Source organism: Bombus flavifrons, chromosome 9, assembly GCF_040668555.2.
Source record: "Bombus flavifrons isolate JBK064 chromosome 9, iyBomFlav1_principal, whole genome shotgun sequence".
Taxonomy (NCBI): Eukaryota; Metazoa; Arthropoda; class Insecta; order Hymenoptera; family Apidae; genus Bombus; species Bombus flavifrons.
The window spans coordinates 7,144,056-7,168,742 of NC_138450.1; the positions used below are offsets into that span (position 1 = coordinate 7,144,056).

General features: G+C 32.9%; 2 protein-coding genes across 4 annotated transcripts in view; one reads left to right on the forward strand and one right to left on the reverse strand.

Annotated features, from left to right (window-relative positions):
* The window catches only part of Fas1 (fasciclin 1 Fas1 domain-containing), a 378,308-nt gene that overhangs the window by 92,242 nt on the left and 261,379 nt on the right, over positions 1-24,687 (reverse strand). For all 3 annotated transcript variants that reach the window (XM_069120610.1, XM_069120612.1, XM_069120609.1), the window contains exon 3: positions 2,805-2,995. In XM_069120610.1, coding sequence (XP_068976711.1) covers positions 2,805-2,995 — 191 coding nt within the window. The remainder of the gene's footprint in view (positions 1-2,804; positions 2,996-24,687) is intronic.
* Positions 7,469-14,841, forward strand: Orc3 (origin recognition complex subunit 3). Its single transcript, XM_069120613.1, has 14 exons — positions 7,469-7,638; positions 8,004-8,135; positions 8,222-8,342; positions 8,417-8,571; positions 8,649-8,809; positions 8,890-8,998; positions 9,104-9,268; positions 9,353-9,550; positions 9,745-9,861; positions 9,999-10,286; positions 10,377-10,610; positions 11,240-11,359; positions 14,188-14,255; positions 14,488-14,841. Exons 1-14 carry the CDS (start codon positions 7,615-7,617, stop codon positions 14,579-14,581), a joined length of 1,986 nt encoding a protein of 661 aa, XP_068976714.1. The 5' UTR covers positions 7,469-7,614; the 3' UTR covers positions 14,582-14,841.

The window sequence follows — 24,687 nt, forward strand, 5'->3', positions numbered from 1 at the left end:
GCGAAATTCTTTGAGCTTGTTCTTTCATATCTGGAAATCGAACAATACAGGGGAATTTAGCAAGCAGAAATTGTGGTGCTACTGACAATGTATTTCTACGGCAAATTTTTATTGCTGCTTTACATTTTAATCTTCGGACAGCGGATTGCGTACAACGAGGATCGGATTAATTTTGACCCACATTAAAATTTTACTTGAACACTAGCTGGATTTAGATTTAATTCCATGTTCGCAAATTTTTTCTTCAAAACGATTTTAGAAGAGATTTTCGTGTCTAAACTTCTAGAATTTTTGTTCTCGTTTTATTAAACACTTTTTAAAAAATTGGTGTAAATATATATATTTGAATAAAAAATCATTCGTATTCTATATTTATGTATAAAATCATTATTATTTTTAATTTTATGAAATATTATCCAAGTACAATAATATAATCTGAAAATAATATATATATATATATATATATATATATATATATATATAAAACATATAAAAATAATTTGTTGCTAACAGATTAAATAAAAATTACAAATCGCTTCATCCTCTGAATTCAGAAACTTAAGAACATATTTTTAAAATACGATACTTTTAAAAAATACCTTTATAAGAAAATTCTTTCTATTTAATTGATTCCTACAAATGAGGATGCTCCGTCACAAAAGGATTACAACGTTTCTAAAATATATCTACCGCTCTTAATAATTAGATGTTGACGGTGCATGAAAGAGTAATTTGATTGTTTCTGCATTAACAGAATTCGAGCGTAGTTGGTTGCGAAGAAGCAACCGTGTTGCCGATGAGTTAATCATCAGAGCGTAAAAGAAAGTTCCGGCTCGAGCTTCATCGAGGTAGCCGGCAGTAGACGGCGAAGTTCATCGAATCGGAATGTAAAAAGTTATTCGATTAGCCCACTTTTGTCTACATTAATTATGATCCGATACTTTCGTGCTCTACGAACGGCCAGGAAGTATCGGCCGCGATAGAACTTCTGCGTTAAGTGGATGAGAAAAGTTTCTCTAATACCAGCGGGAGAGAGAAAAGTGAACCGGAGAAAAAAAGAGCGCAAAGGGTCAGAGGGAGATGAACGGAAGAGAGACTTGATCTACGGTCGAGCGCGTTGAAGAGATTAGTCGAAGACTGGTCCCTCCATGATTTTCATCGGTCCGATAATACTGGATGTAGATTAAAGGAAATTTCTCGGGAACTGATTCGAAGAACGGTGGACGTTGGGAGTATCAAATGTTTCAGAACGGAGATCGAAAGGAATATAACAGATAGTTATAAAGTGAACTTTCCCATTTATTAATTTGAAATTGATAAATCTGTATGTTACGGAGTTAAAATTGATTACGAGTCTAAGTTGCGATTAAAGCGTAATTAGCAAATTTGGTTAGTGACTTAATTGACCGTATAACAGAACTTAGGCTAAGTAGTTTCTAATCATACAAGGACACCTTTGCTACAAGAAGCAATTACACCTCAATTCTGAAGTAAGAAGTACTGAAACTTTGGGGTTGCCGAGTGGTAATTGAATTTGAAATCAATTATTACACGAAGCAATTATGCTTGAAATATAATCTTTCCCTATACTAGATACAATTAATTAAATCTAAAATATTGTTAGTATCTAATATCTAAAAAAAAAATAATAATAAAAATAAAAATATTAACTCCTATGTTCAACATAAACTAGTTTGCATCTTGGTTAGGTAGGATGACTATAGAAAGTAATATCACTATGCTTAAAACATAAAAACTTTTCAGGATCTTTACAGAAACATTTTAAAAGATAAATCATTTCAGACATCAATTCTTTTATTCGACGTAAAGTGACATTGAAATTAAAAAAATCTGTGACCTTCAATTCATTTATCATTCATTTATCAAATTTTAACTGTGCAATTCCTCTGATAATTCTACCTGAATCTCTATTCTATGAGTAGATTCAAAGTAATCCAAGTTTCCAGCCGCATTTGCAAAAAGCTTCCTTCACGCTTTCCACTTTCTATTCGTTGAATTTTTATTGGATGGCTGCGTTTCTGTTTCACAGAGAGCGAAACCTTTGTCGATAAGAAGCATCGCCTGGGGATGGGAAGAATATTCGACGAGCTTATCGACGAGACGAGTCGATATTCATCGATTTAACGAGGCTTCGTACTCCGACAGAATAGTACAGCTCATTAAAAGCTCGTTAGAAGAGAAAGTGCGTCATGCCAACTTCTTAGGTGCAGTTTCGCGAATATCGCGACGAGAACGCCGGAAGTCATGTTCACGCGGAGCACCGCGTAAACTAACTTAATTACTCGCGAGATTACGCTCGCAAAAAAGTAATTTGCGATTAAATTAACCGCCACAGAAATCTACCGTGAAACGTAGAACAATTCTCGACACGATTGTGTTTTTTCCTTCTTTAGAATGTTTTGCAACGTGACTACAATGCTTGACGAAAGTGAAGTTTTTGTTAAATAAATGAAAACATTGTCTATTATATGCCAAACAAAACAATTACAGAGGTACGACTATATTCACAAAATCAGCACAAAATGTTGACAAACTTCGACTAGTTGAAACAAATTTGATCTAATAATTGGTTGCTTGACATTCAGATAAAATTTAATGTGAAATTGTCATAAAATATTAAATACAATTTTTTCATTCTTCTCCTTTATACAAAATTGTATTGTGTTTGTATTCGTTGACCTTTTAAAATTTATTATTAATTTGACTAGTTTAAATGAGGCTTAGAGCTATGATTTGAAAATCTCTGACTTGAAAAAATTGAACAACCGTTATAAAACGCTAACCTGAGTCATTACGTCGCCTGCAACGGTAACCTTCGATTGGAAATTGCTACGTTCCATAAGGATCTTCGCATTATTTATGTAGACTTCCTGACCATGCGTGCCAGTTTTCTTCGTGACCCACAAGGGCGGATTACCTTCCAACTCCGACGAGATCGAATCCCCTAGGTTCTCAATCGTTTTTGGAGAGTTCGCTGAAACAAAGAAACGAATACTTTTTATTGTATTATTATTCTCTTTAACAGAAAATTTATGCATAGTTAGATGGAAATAGAATTACACAGTTATTTCTCTCAATGGAAAAAAAAGTAAAGTAAAAGTAAAGTAAAAGTAAAGTTACAATAAGAATAGCCTCCTCCATGGATTAATTAATTGGGAAATTTTGCAAAAATTGCAAAAATACATCTTATCTGAATCATTTATGTCATAAACAAATTTGGTTCAAATATCGTCAATATTATTTATTAACAAATTAAGTCACTAAGACCTGTACTTTACAATCTTTTTTTAAATACCTACGAACGATATCAATTAAATGCAAGATGATTGAAAGAGCAGTGAAATATAGAAGACATTCGTCAGAGTACATAATTACATTATTAAATTCAAATTCCAATTTTCGCGTCAAATTTTAACAATTCCAATTAAACCCAGAATAAACCTCGGCACCAAGAAAAAGCTGTAAACCGTGAACAACGGAGCTAAGTAGAAGGCCAAATTTCCGCAAGGTGCAATCCATCAAACGCGTCGCTTCCTCTTTCCATCATCGCCAGAGCCAAACCGTAAAAAGATCGTTCTCGAATCCGAGCTCGTCACCGAGCGGAGCACAAGAATTTTATTTCCAGCGCAACGAGCACGCGAGTTACAAGAGCACGGAAACGGGATTTGAAAAAGAAAAAAAAAGAAGAAAAGAAACGCACCGAAAGAAAAAATAGGGAAAAGGTGCAACAAAGAGGAAGAAAAACCGACTACCAAGAGGGGATGGTAAAGAGTTCGCCGCGAAGCTACAAAGCTGTTCTCTTTATTATCTCGTTACCGGCTAGAATGTCCTCGTAATCCCGAGATTTTTTCAGCCGCCTGTCTACCGCAATAACATAGATACCGTTTCTGCATCCTGCGGAGAAAAGTTCAATCTCAGGCATAAAAGGAGAGGAGAATTCGCGCGATGGGAGCAACAACAATGGCGCTCATTACCGATGTCAGGAATTGGGTCCTGTGTTTCGTTAAACTGCCTTGCCGTTTTCTTCTCCAGAAGAATCGAGAAACGTCGTGATCCTCTTGGATAACGTTTCTTCCTCTTGATTCTTTCTTTATCTCATCCTTCTTTTTAGTGAGAAAAATTCTTGGTTCCGAGGGAATCATTTCCTTGAACTATCAGTTGTGAACGAGATATGTGTTTGTGTGTGTGTGTGTGTGTGTGTCATTTTCCCTTCTGCGTTCGAGAGGCTGACAGCAGTTTCGACAAGTCCCAGACCAAAAGCTTCTCGTGTTTCTTTCCGTTTGATGGGCGAGCTGGCCAACCATTTTATCGTCGCATCAGCGAAAATGTCCCCACTCTCTTCGAGTTCGCGTGAGTGCGATCGTTTTTGCTTCTAGATCCTCGAATCGACGCTCTTTCAAAGGATATCAACGCCTTTTACAGACCTCGATCGAGGACTTATCTGAAAATGACTCCTTCGTTTTCGGGGAAAGAGATCGATTTGCAGGAGATCACATGCAAATACATAGGTGATAGACGAGGTGTAAGCGTGGTTCGAACGTGGAGAACGGAATAGTGAGTGTAACTTGTTGGGTGGATGGGTGGTGTGATTTGGTTGTAAAATCGGGCTATGATGTGGTGTATAAATTTTCCGTGTAAAAGACAGATCGATGAGTTCAGGTGTTTAGAAATTGGTTTGCTGCTTTGAATTGATTAGTTATGGCTGGGCAGCGAATTTTTATACGTTTGCGAAACATTTAAATGAACAAAAATTTATGAAGAATAACCATGAATTTGAACATGGAAATCCAACATTGCAATATTCGTTAATTTTTATAAGATAATTTATTCGATAAATAAAATTACTAATTATAAGTAACTTCTATACCTCTATGACAATGACATAAAGATGTAAAATTTAATGTAAAATCGAATTCCTCAAGTTTATTAAAATTTCTATTAAACTTTCATTAAGATAGTTATCAAGATTCATACTTATCAAAGCGTTTAATAAAATTTCAAAGGGTGTAAATTTCATTGATATTCTATTAGAATTATAGCCTAATTAAAACTCCAGGCGATGTTGAGACAGAAAAGTACAGGAGGTAAAAAGAACTTAGGCACGTAACTGATACATTTTCACGTTTATCTGCAGCTAGTAGGAACAAGGAAATCTTTGATACCGTTAAATTACACCGTGAACAAGGGGGTAGAATGAAATAAAAGCAGAGACATTATTCATCGTGGGCATCGAATTGTACGTACGACGATCGAAAAATCTAGACAAATATGTTCCATTGAACGATCAATAGGTCTCTCCCTCCCCGATCTCTGCATCGTTTTGTCCCAGACATCCCTTTCAACGAAGGCGGATGATTAAGTCCTCGATCGAATCCCATTTATTTTCCGGCAAGAAACCCCTTGGGGCACAGGTGCGATGGCCGACCACAAAACGAGAACATTCGTACAAAGCTGCTTGCGCAATCGATTTATATTCTCTCGCCAAAAAACCTATTTTTCTATGCTTTCGCAGCGCGTCGACCAGCTTGTAGCTGAAAGCCTGCTTTTCGAAATCTGCTTCGAAGCATCGGTTAACAAAGAAAATAACGCATTGCTGGATTAACCATGAAACAAACAAAAAAAAAAAAAAAAAAAGAAGAAGAAAAAAGAAATAAAACAAGCTACCGTTTGCATGCCACGCGGGAAAAGTGTCAGAAGTGGCTTGGCTTAGCGGTGACACGATAAACCTACGTAGTCGAAAACGTTGGAAGCTAGGCGAAATCGGGATTCTCTTTCGATACTGATTGGATCGTCGGTAAATGTTTTCCTAGTAGAAGAGGATATCTATGTAAGTTGGAAAATCTGTGTAGTTTTTATCGAGAGATTTTGCTTGCTTTCCTCCTCTCATTTGATAGCTTTTTGGGAAATGTTTTTTGAAAAGTTTTGTTATGGGCTGAAAGCAGATATATTTAGATGTTACTATATAAATCCTTTTTATGCTATCATGTCATCAGTTGAAGTTAATTTTACTTTTTAAAAACGAAATTATCTCCGATAAAATCGATCAATTTCTTCGCTGTGTCTTTGTTTTAACATATTCAAATACTTTTTAGGACTAAATTTCTTTTGAGCTAACAGTACTTATATTGACAACATAAAAATCTACAAGTCAGCAAAATTAATATCTCTCATCCAAAACCTCTAAACGCACAAATAATTTACGAACTAAAACAAAAACTAGATTAAATATAAATATTTTCCCCATGTTAAAAATTTTCTACCTGTCGTTGTCCACCTATAAAGGTATCATTTAGCAGAAATATCAAACAATTGAACTTTGAATAATATTAAAACCATACATTTCAAGACCAAATTCCCGCCAATGCAACCGTTCGTGTGGATTCAGTGCAGGCCGATTCGCAACATATATTCGTGGATGAAATTTTGAGGAAAGATGGATGGGCAAACAGACTTCTGGCGGAGCTCATAGAAATGCTGAAATGTACTTGGCGAGCTCGGAATAATTTCGATTTCAGTGGTCGTTGCACGATCGTTTACACGGGCGCATACCAGCGAGGATATTTCAGTACACTGTGAAGCACGGGGCATGGCATCTTGTTTGGACACTTCTTTAAATCAATTACGAGTTCCTGGCAGGCAAGTTCGGCGAGCAAGTAGCACACTTCCACCCCTACCAGTTTAACGAAAGTTCGGCGAACGCCCTCCTCTCTATTGCCCTCCGCACGGAAACGTGGCATCAAACTCTCGGTTTCCGGATTGTTTGCTCGGCGAATTCAATCGGCGCATTTGCGATTCAGATGATGATCGGGGCAGCTTACGCTCGTGAAATTCGAATATCACAATTACCCAGCCTTAGGCCCCTGGTAGGGCCAAATTTTCAAAATTCCAACCTCGCGTCTGGTTACACTACTCGCGTTGCGTTGGTTGTAAGTGTGCTGGTCATTTGCAGGGCGAACACGTTGATTCAAATTATCTTTAATACGTGTATGATGCGAAATGCAATATGGTACTGCATGAAGCACCGCGTGCAACTGAATATTCAGAGTAATGTTGCGCTTAATGAGGATAGTTATTATTATTAAGAAATGTTTCGAAATTATTTGAAGCGGTAGACTTTCATTTATTTATTGTCTTGCACTTTGCAGAATAAATCTTCGGAAATTTCTAAGAAGTCCTCCTAGAAAATAGGATATGTAATATAATACGAGATTTTGATTTTTTAAATTAGCAAAAGCATTTATCAGAGAAATTTTAGATAGTTACTAATTAATTGTTAATCTTGATTAAATGTGGCTTGAAAAAATTACATTGATTTAATACGGAAAAATAGTTAAAAGAATTTCAGTGATCTACAATTAGTAATCAATGAATTAAAGAACCTGAGTGATTTAAATTTATGAAGACAAGCGCGCTGATGGTTAGCGCACTCTAGGATCGTCTCTGAAACTAGTCAGTGCGACAGTTGTGAACAGCTAGTGGGTATGTATGAAGTGTTTCTGTGCTTTCCATATTAATGACATGATTTTTACTGATTGGAATAGTTTTTGGTCGCTTTATTAAAATATATGGTTTTATGAACATTTCTTGGATAATATGGACAACGTATCAGTATCAAAGGTACAGTACACCTGTTGCTTCTACTTACATAACCTCAAAGTGCAGACGCGGTACTTTGTACATCGTATGGTTGAGTTAGCTGATACTTGTATAAGATAATTTAATATTGTAATTTTAAATAATTATAAGTTCTATCTATGTACTGGTCTTCTTTTCCTAACATTGATTTAAAACATTGGAATTTAATAAGTTTAATTTTGTTGTGATAATTTTTTAGGCATAGTGATTATTTTGTTCTTTTAACATTTCATAAATTTAAACCCTTGGACAAAGTCATTGTTTATTATATATGTTATTTATTTTTCAAGTTATAACCTTCTTATAAAATCTTTACACTTTATCAAAGAATATTAAAATACTTCTAGGGTGTCTTTGTACACAAAGGTGCGTATAAGATCGGGAATAAACAAACAAAATTTGAACCACCAGATTATTTAAATGCATCATGGTATCTTACTTATAAAGAAACATGGGAAAGCATTCAAAATGCTATAGAGGTATTTCTTCTATATTAGATGCTAATACACAAGAGTCATTTCGTTATCATCATTTATTGCATCAATAAGATCTTTCAAAATTATAGGCTATAAGGTCCAATATGTTTCAACAAGCTCTAGATGACTTACAATCTTTTGTTTCCAAGATTAAAGATAAACCAATAGAGGAATTTCAGAATGAGATACAGACAGCTATTCTATTAACTGGTAATATAATTGAATATATACGTATCATTCTTTTAAATTTAATGAACAGATTTATGAAACTACTGGCATTGTAGGAGTTAATGTTTCTGATCACAAGATAATGTTTCAAAGAGTAGTTTCTAAGCTAAAACCAATAACAAACCATATCGCTGCTATATGGGGTAGAGACTCGAATAATATAAAGAATCTCACAGAAGAATCAATTTATCAGTTGATGAATAATGAAAAGGTACTACTTCAGTTAGCGCAGTTACCAAACTATTAGAAATATGCAGTATTAGATGTTACATGTATATTTATCTGTAGGATGATGAAGATATACAAATTAAGAAAACCCACTGTCATATGAGGAATCTAAAATTATGGCACCAAGAAAATTGTGATCGAAATGATCCTCTGGTTATAATGATAACTGATTTTGAAAGTTCTTCTCCTGCAGTACTGCATGATTTTATTTTAATACTGAGGTATTAGAGTCTCTTGATTGTATATTGGAATGTTACAGACTCATCAGTGGCTTATTTAATTAATATTCTATATCTTTCAGTTCATATGTCAATTCAATGAAATTTATTCTTATTTTTGGTGTTGCAACTACTTTACATGCCATCCATAGATCTTTAACATACGATGTTACATCAAAATTGAATGTTCATGTAAGCAACAAATGCATCATAGAATTATAAATATGATAAAGAAGATAATAAAATATAGAAATTTCTAAAATACAGTCACTTTTTAAAATCATAATTTTTGTTCAGGTATTCCATATGCAAAAACAAATTAATATTTTGTCAGACGTGTTAGAAAAGACTGTTTTTTGTACAAATATTCCATTTAAATTGACTGGACGCGCATTTCAATTCTTAACGGATATTTTTTTGTTTTATGATTTTTCGGTAGAGAATTTTTTACAAAGTTACAAGGTATCGGTTTACTTCATTCTTTGTTTACAATTTTTTTTATTTCCTATATCCGACTTTTCGTTTAAGTTATCGTTACGTTTTTAGATATGTATGATACAACATTTTTACGCAAACAATATAAATTCTCTTTGTTGTCAACCGCAAAAGATAAAAAGCAGGATTTCTTCTTTAACAGATGAGGATTGGGTGGAAATTAAAAAATTGCCTTCTATAGAAAAATATATTAGACAACTTACGAATGATAAAAACAAAGATGAATTGCTTAATAATAACAGGTTTAAGGTACGGCTTTATACTTACATATTTAACTCTTACATGCATAGTATCGCTATTTGGCAAAATTATATGTACATGCTAATATAATAGAAAAGTAAGAATTATTGAGAAATTTATAAAATATATAAAAAAGTCATGATATAGATAAAAATCATACATATATAAAATTAACACAGATTTATACCTAGATCTTGTTATAGGAAATGCTGATGCAGCTCTTAAATAATTTTCACCAATATATGCACCGATTTTTGTTAATACTCAAATGCCTGCACGATCTCATGTCGACATTACCAAATGCACCAATGGGTAAACAGGTACAACCTAATAGAAAATTAATATTTTTCTCAGAATAGTGTACCTAATCTATATGCAATAAAATTTCAATACGTTTCGACAAAGTTTGGAAGATTTAGAGAATCTCCTTTTTAGATTTAGTTTAATACCATTTTAGCTACGTGAATATTACACAAAAGCAGTTTATATGAGTGATTTGAGAGAATCTCAGGAGTACAAAGAATGCCTGCAATTGCTAAGTTTTCTATCCAAGAAGGAATTTCTTGAAAAATTGAACTCTTTTACAACAATTATGGAAAGTTCGAAGGACTCAATTATGAAGAAAGTTAAAGTAGATCTACAGGACCGTATAAAAACAATCGAGGAAGCTAGTTTAGAAGTAGCTTCGAAACCTGTCGATATCGTTTCTACCGGTGAAAAACTCAGTCGACTTCAATTGAAAGAGGTTTGGAATAAAATTCAACGTTTTTCAGCTGACGCGTGTATTCTGGAAAAACAAGAAAATTATAATATTTTGCTTTGTGTTCCGCTGTAGAAATTATTGAAAATGTCCCAAACACAATCTCGATCGCCCTATAAGATAGCTCAACAGGATTTGATCGATTATTTAGATCAAAAAGTGTTTTCTGTATACCTTATCAATCCTCATTACGTACCTGGGAACGAGATATTTTGCTTCAATGATGGCAATTTAGCGAAACAACATGTTCGTGGATCTTTGAGAGCAGCGATACACACAGGATTGAACGATCCACATGTGTACTTAAATGTAAGTGAAACAGAAATAATTTTTGTGATGTTTGTGGTGTGCACGTTGCATAAGTTTAATTAAAGTAAATAAAATTAAGCTTTGAAAACACGATGTTATCTGGGTGAATTTATTAACATTAGAATGTCGAAAATTCTATACTAAAATTCTATAGTACTAGATTCATAATCATATTTCATAATACCATATTATCCAGAATTTCATACTATCTTCAAAGTAATTAATTGAGAGTATGAAACTATTTTCACGAGGAATCAGAAACACGGTACTTCAATAAACTCTTCACTCAAGAAATCATAAAAATCATCTCCTCATATATTTTACGAGAGAAATATCTTCTCCTCTTCCATGAATTGTCTGTGTAGATCATTTCTGCATACCATTCGAAATATAATTCGTTAAGAAGTGTTCGTGATCCTCATTCAATTTGTTTCGTCTGGAAGACTCGCGACTTGAACGAACGTTTGTTCCCCTCCGTTCGTGTGTTCATTGTGGCTTACGATTCTTCCGATGCTATCGTCCTCACCCTCTATCAGTGGTTGGATATCGATTATAGATTTTTCGTAATGGGAAACGATGCCGAGGTCTCTGTCTTGCACGTTGAAGTTAATTGGAAATACATATTTCAGTGCGAGTGCTGCAAATTGGAGAACGACGACGCCATCCCATCCACGCTGCCTGACCTCAGTATAATTTACAAGTTGCACTTAGAATCCAGGAAGCTGATCAATATGTACGACTGGTTACAGGTAACAATCTGTTTCGTGTTTGTGTTTACAGATTAATACATAGAGTAACTCACGAAAGTATTTGCACAATTACCATGAAAAATTTCTGTGCACTTATATATCGTATACGTTTTATGAAACATTTAAAAATAATATTTTCTTACATTTTTTTTGTTTTAAATAATAATATCATTAAATTTTCAAATGAAAGTTGTTTGATTCTATGATGGAAAATTAAAATATTCATAAGCACAGTAATGAGACACGACAATACTGATTATATTGATCAAACTTGAAACCAATTTGAAAATGTATATAGAAGATAAAAGATACTTACTGCAAACATATATTTAATAGGAAATTACAATGTTAAGGCTTATTAATATAATGGATAATTGAGTGTTTAGAAATGTTTGTGACCTCTGCGAAATATAGGTATACTTGCACTAAATATATTGTAGCTTCTAGATGCATTTTCAGATTTGTTGCAAATTTGATCATATATTCATGACAATCGTGTCTCATTATTTGTGTTTCATTACTTGTGTCTCGTTATTCTCGATGAATGAAATCTAATGAAATTTCAAAGTGTTTTGTATAACATAATACATATTATGTAACACAGTATGTACATAAAAGGTTTCTAGAAGTGTATATTTTCGTGAGTAACTGTATGCGTTCGTTCGTTTTGTGATTTTAATCGGACTGGCGAACGAGTGATTCACGCGAGCGCTGTGTTATAAATGGGGTCGAACTGGAAAGGGGCTGAGGGTTGTTTTATTTTTTCGCGGTCATTATGAGCTTGGAAATTCACCTGGTGTAAGCATTGGACAAAGGAAATTAAAGTCAAAGTATATGCATACGTAAGTGATCTCTAAATTACGTGGAGCTGTTAAAGAAATAATAAGATGGAAGAGATAGTACACGATAATATACTTTTATAAATTATTGCTTCGTGTAATTGAGATTAAACTCTTTGCTTCAAATGATTTAATATCCCTACATATTTGTCTGTAATTACTTTGCTTGATGAATGTAAGTGATTTCTGCAAGTATTTTTACATTTAGAAATATGTGGGGATTGTTGATACATTCCTGAATGGAATAGAAAACGTATGTATATATATATATATAAGTAAAGATCGAGGAAAAGTTTCTCAGATGAAAGTTACTTAATTTTGTGATGGAAAATAATTAGAATATTAGACTTGTTTAGTTGTTATTTATTGACATTTTAATATGAATGTCCGTTTTTTGGTAGAACCCGATATTTTTATTATTTCCAACGTATTATATATTTCAGAATATTTTTACGAATATTGATGACATATGTCAAGTTTTTCAAGAATTTTGTTAATTTTATATCTATTTCATAAATCTATTTTACGTTAATGTAAATATAATACGATGATTCGATGTTACGTTAGCATAAAGTTTTAACTTAATGTTATAGTATAAGTTCACGTGCTTGTTTATTTACGAATATACATATATGTAGCGACGCATTTTATTCTATTTCATGGGGGTAGAAAATACGAATGTATCGTAATTTTTGTTTAGTTTATATATTGATTTATTTCTGCTCTCGTGATATAAAATTAAAAAAAAAAAGAAATATTTGTGGAAGCTTCAAAAATATTATACAGTAAACATAGACAATATTAGAATTGTCAGCAAAAAATAATATTCAATTTTGCAATAAAAATTCAGTACATGTTTTTATATGAAAAGTTTCATGATATTTTGTATAAAATATTCCAGATAAAATTAATATTCTAATTATTTCGTTTCATTTGTTGCAAAGTACATTTTATCTCGTTACGTGTGAAATCATAAATCCAAGCACTTTTGCGTCGCCTAATCCCCGACATTTATGTTCCTTTATACGAATACGAAAAAATTACGCCACGAAATAGCGAAATGACTGGAGACAGGAGCATTTTCCGAGAATTCCATTTTCACGGTCGTCGACCACGGTCCGTAAGGTGTTAAGCCACATTCGCATAGAAAGGCAGGCTTTTAATGGTGTAACAGGCTCCTGTTTGCCTTTAAGATACAGCTTATTACGCTAAAAATACTCGGCTAGTTCATACAATTCTTTTTACTAAATATTCCTTTGTTTGAAATTCGTATTTAACGAAAGAATAATTTAATTAATTGTTAATTGACTATGAATTATTTTAAACAATAATATGCACGAACACTATTTTGTTTGGTAATTTTCTTTGTTTATTCGCTGACTTACATACAATATTTATTACATATCGATTATTATTATGTATCGATGTTAATTAAAAACATTCAAATGTGCAGGACAATTCTGTTTATTGAATACTGTTTATGCTTATGAAATTTATATTCTTGAGGATGAATAAGCTTTTCTATGAAACCTCTTTTGATTTTAGCTCCTTAAATGAATGACACTTCTATTATAATTTCCTAAGACTCTGTTATTTTTATTTGATACTGTACGACTACATTATTCATCTCTTCATCGCATTTCTTCTCGAGCATGAATCGAATAAAAATAAAAATGTGCTCTTTACTATAGTTGGTAGAATATTGTAAAATTATCAAAGTATCATAAAATAAATTGAATAAATTGAATATTATAAAAATAATTGCATCCAAAATGCGACTATCTTCTGGAAAAAGACTTTGTAATCTCTTAAATTAGAATGTCGTTCTTTGCACATTAGAAATGCAGGCTTTAGATTAAACATTATCTTTAGATTCTTGCATCTACTGCTCTAATTCAAGCATCCTTGCATCGTGCAGAAAGCTATATCATTCTAGCTCTAAAACAGATACTCTTGTAGCTATCACAAATAGTTATAATACTCTTGCAGGCATTTTTAATTATCGTGGATCCAGTGGGCGGTACAAAGGAACAACGGGACGTGGACCCAAAATTACAGTATCCTTTTTCATTTAGAGGTTTTCTCACGTCCGTACGATCCAGGAGTAATGGAACGTACGAAGATTTGTCTAACCGCGGTACGTTTGAAATTCATATCATAGCTCGTAATGGTGAAATCGTAAGCTCGTAGTGGTTACTCGCCGAGATCGTATGCCTCTTGTTTGAATAATTCACACGGGAACACGTGTGAATTTTATGATGGTTCACGGTATCCTTAACGGAGATTTAGAGCTCGTTTTACTCAAGCAGTCGCCGAATTGGAGTTCCTGGGTTTCATCAAAAGCTCACGACAGAAAACGGATCATGTTAAGCGACTCACATAATTATTTCATTTATTTTTTTAGTCGATTTTTTTATGTTTTTGTTTATTTTTATTTATAAATTTCATTTATTGCTTGATTTATTATATGTAAGGTATATTTATAATTTTCTAAACTTATGTTATGTTTTATTTTTATGCAGAGAAATAATTTTCAATTTTTTTACAAATATAGCTTATACACACATTTGGATTAGTACACATGAAATTTATTTTGTACCTTTGTAACCTGCGTTTTAATAATAATAAAAAAAAAAGAGAAACAGGGAATGGTATTCCGTCATTTTTATTTTCTTCCAAGAAATATTTTTCAATCTTTTTCGTTTATAAATCTCTTTTCTATGTATTGTTCTATGTGTTCCATGTATTATACTTTCCTAGCGTGAATTCTAGGACAAAAAAGAAAGATATTGCGTAACTTTCATTTTTTCTCACAGAAATGTTTCTCAACTTTTTTTAATTTTTAAATTTACCTTAAGTCCATATTAGCTTATTATAGATAAGGTTTATTATATATTTTTCTTCCTTCTTAAGAAAAAAAAGGAGAGAAGTGGAAGACGATATCATGTAACTTTTATTTTTTATTTTTTTCCAAGAAATATTCTTTAACATCGCGTAGCGTGCAGAAGTTTCCGGACAAGCACTTCCCTAGCTTCGAAAGGGGAAAGCTAAGATGAAATTTAGATAACACGGGAGAATAGTATGGTGGAAAGGAAAAACAGAAAGTACGGTCGAGAAACGTTCTTATTTATGAGTATAATTATAATGATTAGGGATAACTGCGTTGCCTTTTCCACGTTCTAACTATCATTAGATAGACTAATGTCTGATAATACACGTATACGATCGGTGTACTACGTTCTGAAGAACTTTTTAATCATTCGAGGGGTAGTTTCAAAAGATAATAGTCAATTTGAAAGGCTGACAATTATTTGCAAACTACAACTTTTATCGCTTTGAAAATTGATATTTTATAAAAATCGTATATTTCACGAGAATACAGCTTTCGGAGTAATTTGAAATGACGATGGAAAAACTTGACATGTAAGTATTCGAAATCATTAATCATTCTTACCCTATAATAAAAAGAATAATAATAAAAATAAAATATAAAAATAAAATTTTAATTTTTCTTTTTTTTTGCTAATTCTATTATATACGGTAAGAAGAAAATAAGATACGAGTATTTAATAATTTTGGGAACAATCAGATTCTTGGGTAAAGATACTTTTTATATTAGAGTTTCAATAGTTCTACATTTCTTGCGTTTTAAAATTTGAAGACATTTCAGGCTCTATTGTCTGCATTTTTAATGGCTTACTACGAATGCGTTCTGTTACTAAAGTGCGGAGGAAATTTGTTTATGAAATATTGTTCATGAATTGGTTGCAAGCGTGGTAGAGTTAAAAATTTATAGAACATGACATTATTGGTTTTTCTGTTTAGATGTTAAATAAAATTGTAAACCTGCAGATATTTTTTCCGATACGTATCACTAACAATAAATTTTTATGATAGAATATGTATGTATTTCGATCCTTCCTTTTGTCTTTTTTTTCTCCATACTGCGCGTACATCTGTTATTTTAATCATTTTTGTTTTTGAAAGGGAATTTCTATATTTAAAAAAAAGTTTTTTTTTTTAATCGTACACGGTACTAAACGAGAGATACGATACGAAAAAGAGATTTATATGTTATAGCTACATTTTCGAAAATAAACTCAGGTTTACTAATATTTCCTATATAAAAGTATAACACATTTACATGGATGTATATAGTATGCATAATGTATACGTGTATTCGAAAATTTTTGTCAAAAGTACTATTATCTCCATGTTACTTGATAATAAAATCTATTTATCATATAATTGTACTTCAACTAAATTATTCAAGCAATATGTAACACGCAATACCATCTAGTTTAATCGACGAACTATGAAAATCCACTTAGTATGATATAAATATTTAGTTCATTTGGTAGCAAGGAATTTCAATTTCACGTGTAAGTTATCAAAGTTACTTCGACGTCATTGTGTTAGTCATTGTCAGATGTTAAAGTGCATCAACTTCAGTCTTTAATATCTCAATTTTATTTGATAAACTCTAACTTTCTTTTATTTTGCACAGTCTTTCACTCGTCTAAGCAAAATATAGAGATCTCTAGTATTATTCAGACGGAAATAGTCAGTCACGTTTACTTAAAACCAGGGTCTTCTACTTGAAAGTAGTTCTACAAAGTGAATCTCCTGCTGGTTGGCTTAAGGCAGTGCTGAAAATCGCACTCACGTTTTCATTTTACATATTGCATTGTAATATATTATCCAGTTTTGTACAGATTATAGTATCTGCCCTAACACAGATCAATACTGATTCCTGAGACATATTCTTTAAATGATCCAATGAGAGAAAATCATTATATATCAGAAAATATTAGTCGTGCACTTCTCAAACAACATTTGACAGACACTCTGATTTTCGCATTTCCAATATCTGAAACTGCAGTCAGTTATTTGCAACTAAAGATCCACACTAAATTCCGATTTCTCCATTTGAGATTAAAAAATAGAGTAATTTCTAAAGTAAAATTGCTCCGAAGCAAAGCAACGTTTCGCGTCCTCAAACTCGAATAGAGCCCATCTCTAACACTCGAAAAATATTCACAGCCCCAAATTCTAATTCTATCTGTTGAAGTTACAGGACAGGATAATCTTTAAAGTCAAATTTCTTCGGAGTAAAATAATTTGAGCAGAACTGAATGATTAAGATTGCGCAAGACAACCGGAAATTAATTCACCTAGCATCGGACTGGAATAGAAGCAACGCGTACAGCAATGGTTAGGTATTGTGTGACTACGCGTTGGCGGAAATCTTCAACATCGATCATGCCGGTATCGCGAAGCAGGCTTTCAGGGGTTCGTATATGGTACAAAGGCACGTGGATCAGTAAGGAATGTGTCAAAAGCTGCGGGCGGTACAGTTAAGCGGCTTCTCCCTTCGTAAACGTATATGATAGATGACACACGTTATGCCCATGCATTGAATAGCGAATTAAATTTTGCTTGCTTCACAAATTTACTCTTCCGCGGTCTATCCGCATCAGACGCCTGTCATCTATACTATTCGGTTTGTCTAGACGCGTTGCACACCACGCATTTCACGTGCGAAAGGTCGGTAATGAGGTTTCGTGTTGACAAAAGGAAAGGTTGGTTTCTATGTGTGGTTGGTCTTGATTGATAAATTGAAATCGTAGACGATGCAAGCAGTAAGGAAATAAGACACGAATTTTTTTGCGAAGGATTTAAATGCCACGTGAAACACGATGAAACGTCCTTCGATAACAATTAGTCCAAGTTAGTTGTTCGACAAACATACTGCTGAAATAGTACAGCAAATGATAAAATTGAAATGATGAAGTTATAGTCCATTGTTCGAGATTCAATATTAGAAATGGGATTGAGCGTAGTGCAAATGTTTTCGAATCCGACTGGAAAGTTTCAAACTCTTTATGAGTACTCCGACAAACATAGTAAATATATAATATATATTTTTAAGTAGATTTTAACGTAGATAAGTTGATCAAATATATATTTAAGTTTTTTATGTATTAATTAGAAGATTTTTATTTTATCTGTGCTACTCTTACGATCGTTCACTGTCTATTTTAAAAAGTAAGGTAGTTTCATACAGAGTTTGGAACGTCGATATTTTATAACTTTAAGTTTATAGTTAGTCAATCGAACATTGGAGTATAAGTACAGTTGAATGTTTAGTTGAACAACATAGTTGGTTCCACCTATTTCCTTACCGAAAATCAACATCCTTCCACTTTAGCACTAATCTAATATTACATCAAGAGTTTCTGTAGCTTCCAATTGTACGGTGTTTAGCTTACCTTTGTTATGCTGGAAAGCTACAAAACAGCACGAGTTTTCAAGGAATAGTTATAATACAGAAAAAGGGCATTATAAAACCGATAAAACTAAAAAAATCATAAATTTAGTTTCTAAACACTGCTACTCGGGAAAACGTAAAATATTCACATTTCCAAAGCACGATAAATTGGATAGAATAGCGATTCGAAACACTAATAAACGACATAATTCTATTATTTACGTTTATACAAGCAACATAATTTTCCATTTGAGTATTATTAAGAATAATGGATACGAAATACCATAACTTTGTAATGCGTCAAATTAATGACCCAATTCAACTTCATTGGAAATCACCATGAGAAACGTTTCACCCACGTAATAATTCAACTTCCTAGGTGCATATTGATGACGTATGTCGTTCATTTGCATACAACTGTACCGACCATGCCACGAGTTCCAACGATTCGCTATTATCCAGATTTCGTTCCGATTTCTGATCCACGCTATTCTTGATCCTCGCGAACCGTTCTTTCTTCATCGTTCTTTCATTCTTCCTCTCTCTTCTTTCTCCGCTTTTCTTTTAAATTCAGAATACCAATGGACCTTAAATAAAGGAACGAACTCACTGGTTACTTCTAGATTGGAAAAAAAAAGGAGATAAAGAAAAGGCGACGGCGGAAAAAGAACTTTTACAAGCGATTGCAATCGTTCGTGTATTTTAACGGGCGAAGACGAAAGTGAACGAATATCGGGGAGAATTAATTGAATTCCCACGGTTGGATTTCCTTCGTCTGACGTGTTGCAGGCAAGTTACCACTGCTGTTTTAGCAAATTTTAACTTCTCTAAGATAAGGATAATCGCGGAACAGCTTTCCGTTTGCATTTTTCGGTTTCTCATGTTGATAGACTTTGTAAAAATGAACGTGTTTTTGGGTGTAGTATATTCTTCAGAATTAGAAAATATTTTTTTGGTACAGTAACGGCGATTATAGACGATATAATAATAAAATTGCTGTTGATTGGCATCGCTTTGTATTGTTGAAAATCACTATGAGACATAGAAATTATTATTTTAAGTTTGAAATTTGAAAATTATTATTTTAAGCACGTTAGAGGTGAGAAATGATAATTTCTGACTACTTTCTTTATATGTATTTTATTTTTATATTTATCGCATATTTTAGAAAAGTTGATTTAATAAAAAAAAGAATACTAATGTGTGTTCTAATAGACGCCACCTTTCTGGGATAACAATCTTCTCCTTCTCTATTTTGCTTTCTTCTTCACAAACAATTTTATATTTCCCTTTAATTATGTATTTATAGGCAAAATGAAGATTTTTTATACCCGTGTACGCAAATATGAAAACAAATAATTTGTCGTATATTTTTCATCTTTTGATACGTGTATTACACGTATTTCGTAAATAAACTTTATAGTGAATAGTACGGAAGAAAATATTTGTTAGAGTATAAAAAGTACAAAAATAAATATGTAGAATTTATATTTAATTAAATTGATTAACAATTTCAATAACACTTTAATGACAAAAATCTAATAATATTGTTTACAACTTCCGTTATTTTAAATTTTATAAAATATACAAGTGAAAATTCTTTAAACAGAATTATGAAGAGTAGAAAGACTGAAAATACATAGAGAATGAAGTATGGGTTAGCTTCTACATTTAGTTTTCATGTAATCACTGATGCTACTGACCGTACTAGCACGGTTTAATTAAACGAAGGGGCCGTGTTCCTTGAACGTGTTACGAAGTTCCTTGATTGACGTTGATTCCGTTGTTGGAACAAGAAAGAAGAAGCAGAGTATCTTATTCTTCTTCGTAATTAAAACGTCCGCGTCTATGACGAGACGTCTGCTGGTCGTTACTTCTTTAGTATCAATTTGCGAGGGGACTCATCTATTTTCAGTAGTACTGCTTTTTCAATTAGCTCTGCATATTTCTCAGACATAATAGCAATTTGTTAACATTTAAACAGCCTAGTATTTAAAATTTATTGGTGTATCAGTAATTAATTCGATGCTTCGGTTAGGTTTCGGTTAGTTACATTAAGAAATTCGAATTTTTCATGCAATTATATTATCATTAGTTATGCACAATTATTATGTAATATTACGTGATATTATATTATATTTTATGCGATTATCTTTATGGAATAAAATTATTTTAGAGCGTATGAAATCCTCGATGAAATAGCAAAAATTCCTGTATTCCTAATATAAAATTTATATGATCATTATCAATCATCTCGTAATGATCGCATAATACATATATGTTATTTTTCTCAGAAAAACAAGAACTCTAATATTCTCCTTCTGCCTTTAATAAATTTGTCTTTCAAAACGTTAAAAAGCAACGACGACAAAAGACCAGCACTCAGCATAAATCTCTAAAGAGAAGCAAAACCGTTCCATTGTAGATCTGTCGCAAACCTGTTAGCCCTTTAATACTGGCAAAAGGAGCTCTCCTTGCCGGTCTTCTCTTTCGTGATTCAGAACGCGACAAGTCACAAGAGTCGGTCATGCAAAAAGTGCTACAAACGATTTGTTCGTTTTGCTGGCTGATTCAATCTCCGTCCACTTTCGGTGCGGCAATCGATCTCCTTACGTTTGTACGTTCGAGCGAGTATCCATTGGCAAGAAAAATCTATGAAAGGTTACTTTTCGAAGTTAACGTGGAACAGCGGCGCTGAAAGGAATCAGTTTTTCGCCTGAAGACCGACTAAACCGTCCAAGTATTCGTGTTCCGCTCAATCGTCATGACCCCGATATTCTTTTACTATCTTCCTTAACTTGTCCATATCATCGAGCGAACTAATACTTTGCGATAGGTCCAAATCGATCCTTTATTCTTTTAGTCGGCGAGCATGAAGTCTGCGCGAATATACAGCATGTTTCTGGATTTAATAGCTAAACTTTGTCATATAGTAGTAGATAGAGGAAAGTTTACAATTTGTATCTGTGTGTAGGTATATGAATGTAGCTTTTAGTTTGATATTATATATTAATAATCTGGTAACCTATTTATAATATATTAATAATATCAATAATATTATTATTTAATAAATCAATTAATAATATGAGCACATAGCGTGTATTATATACTATATTAATATGTAACTTAGTATATTAGTAACTTTCCCATCAACAATTTTTATTTACTAAACACATTGGTAATGGAAATGTTATACGTTCAATGATCTTGTTAATTATAATCTAGTTTTGTAAAATTACAGTGTGTTTTATGTTTTTCTAAATTATCCACAAATGAAAGTCCAATGGCGTGTAAATAAAGGCGATATTAGGAGCCGCGGTATTGTTCTCTTCAGATTTCGCAATTTTATTATAAATATAACAATATATTGACGAAGATTGGCTGTTAAACCTTGGGACGCTTTGTATATTCTCTCAATATTGGACAATGTTGTATATTATGCTCCTTCGTGGTGGTTGGCACAAATATCAAAGGTGCTCGTAAATTTTTGTATGAATGATGCATGATTTTTATATTTTGAATGATTTATCGTATATGCTTGTCATACTAGTGCGGAATAGTTACGTTTGAAGTTTTTATCAGTTCTCCTTTTTATCGGACAAGTCTGGCACATACAGCAAGTATTGAATGATATAAGATTGAAGAAGGTTGGCTTCCGTTAATTGAAACTGAAACTGTAAAGGAGTATAGAATACAACTTTGAACAAGAAAGATACTATAGAAGTGTATTGTATTCTGTACTAAATTTCGCGTTGTATTTACCATACCAATAATTTAACTACTATTTTAATCAGTGAATATTTCTTCGATTTTTATAATTTTTCTCAAACGTTTAGGAAGTTAGGAACGAAAGTTCAAAATGCAGTTTAATAGTGGTTGAAAATAATTTTTCTAATAATTTAATAATTTAAATATATGGTGCTGTTAAAAGTGTTAGAATCCGTAGAATATTTTCGATTAGAAGAATGAGTAGACTAATAAATGAGAAGTATCGACTCTTACGATATTCTCTAATGGAAAACTCTTAAAGCATAATGATAAAATTTTGCAAACCATACAAATTTAAATTTTATAAAAATTTCTATGTCACACAAATGTAAGCACGCCAGATAAATTAGATACACGATAAGTATACAATTTCCATCTAAACCCCTTATTACTCACTGTTGACTAATGTCACAAGATGAATCTTTAAAATTATGCAGCATGTATCTATTTACTTGCAAGACTATAGATATGTACAGTCTTACAGACGTCATCTGCAGACATTCCGCATTCATTGTCTATGGATATTGTATGCGGAGTATTATATCGTACATGTCGTATATTATGTTGTGTCCATATTTTACAAAACTTTGTGGACATCTACAAATCTCGTATGCAGAACGCCTGTCGACGATGTCTGTAAGTCCATACATATCTTATGACTATATTTTGCTGTAATAGAAAAATACGACTATAGCAGAATTTACATCACACTATGAAATAGTTGCGCGTACTAACAAATTCAGCTACCTATTTCATTGTTTGCTATACTATCTACATATATCTGTCTAAAAACACGAAAGACAAATAAATAATCTACTAATTTCTATTCGAATTTCCTGTATTTTTCTGATAACAGAAAAATACGATTACAGCAGAATTTACATAACGCTATAAAGCAGTTGCACATATAAATTCAGCTATCTATCAAAAGACAAATAAAAAAGCTACTAATCGTTCTTCAAATTTCCTCGTATCACGATTTCGTTTAACATCACGTCCCACTGACCCAGCTTAAAACTCTAGAACAGCCGTGAAACGCTGTCTAAATCAGGAGCGAAAAGAAATACGATCTACTGGTTTCACGGCTTCTTAACGAGCGTCAGATGGTGCAATTTGTATTCACGGCGTTCAGCCGGAATTGATGTTTCTCTCAGCAGAGTTTCCTGGCGGAAACTGATTCGCCACGGCACACCGGCCAATATGCCCATCGTTTTTCCAGACAAGCATCCTCAGCTTTCGACAGGCTTCCGCTATCGAATCGACCAGCTGGCTTCTCTCTTTAGTTTAGTTCCACGATATTTTCAACGTAATCTCTTTCCCTCTTGGAAAAAGGATAAAGCCTAGAGACGAACGGTGACTCCGAAGATACGACCGGGTATGCTTCGGGTGTGATGCGAGATTGATACGAAGAAGCTGTTGAGATTGATTTCCGCATCGCAGAACGAATGATGGCAGAGTAAGCCCGCAATCCCTGTGGGCTCCTACTAACTTACTCGGGACTGTCTTAGAGTGGTACACCTCCACTCCCGGTTCTTTCCATCCGGGATGGAAATAAGTCTGAAAATGAAAGGAGAATACCGTCTCCCGTGGGAAATGTAACCTGCTTGTTCCTCGTTTTATGAATCTTCGAGACAGGCCTTCTTCTTCTGTAGCATTGGCCGCGAAATGGCTACGGAATACGAATCGAGGAAATAGAGTTCGAATTTCTGTGTCTATCAACCTTTGAATGGAATATAATGGAAAATGGGTCAATTTTCATATAATACATGCAAATGTTCCACATTTGCTATTATTAAGCTGCGGATTTTTACGTATTTAATATTATAATTTAATGAAATTCGAGAATGTAGCATTTCACAAAATGCACGTAATATGAAAAAATGTATAAAATATATGAAATATAGTGTTCTTATAATACCTGGTAGGTAAGATCATTTTCTATGTGACTATTATAAATTGTCGGCGTAAACAATGTTTCTTTTTCACGGTATGTCGGGCGATGGATGAAAGTCCAAACACTGAAGCCTATGAATGATAACTTTTTATATCTCAAAATACAAAGAAGTGGGCGTAGATTTTAATACTACTCATAATTTTTATTAAATTTGCCAATTTGTTGTCAGATATAATGTTAGAAATTTACTGCAATTTACGACACACTTTTATAAACGTCTTCATTCTCCGATTTTATATGCTTAATTTGATTTTTGTAAGTTATGGTTATTTTTTGTAAGTATCATGCTTTCATACTGGTAAGTAATTTTTTTACAAAATTAACATTCTAATTTTTTATGTTTAAATGTCCATCAACTTTGAATTGAGTTTTAAAAAAGGTACCGAAAAGTACCTCCGTGATTTTTCGTACATTAATTAAAGATACGTTAAACATTATAATATTATTAAATCTAGTTGGCAAAATTTGAGGGAATAGTCAAAATCGTTATCAATAC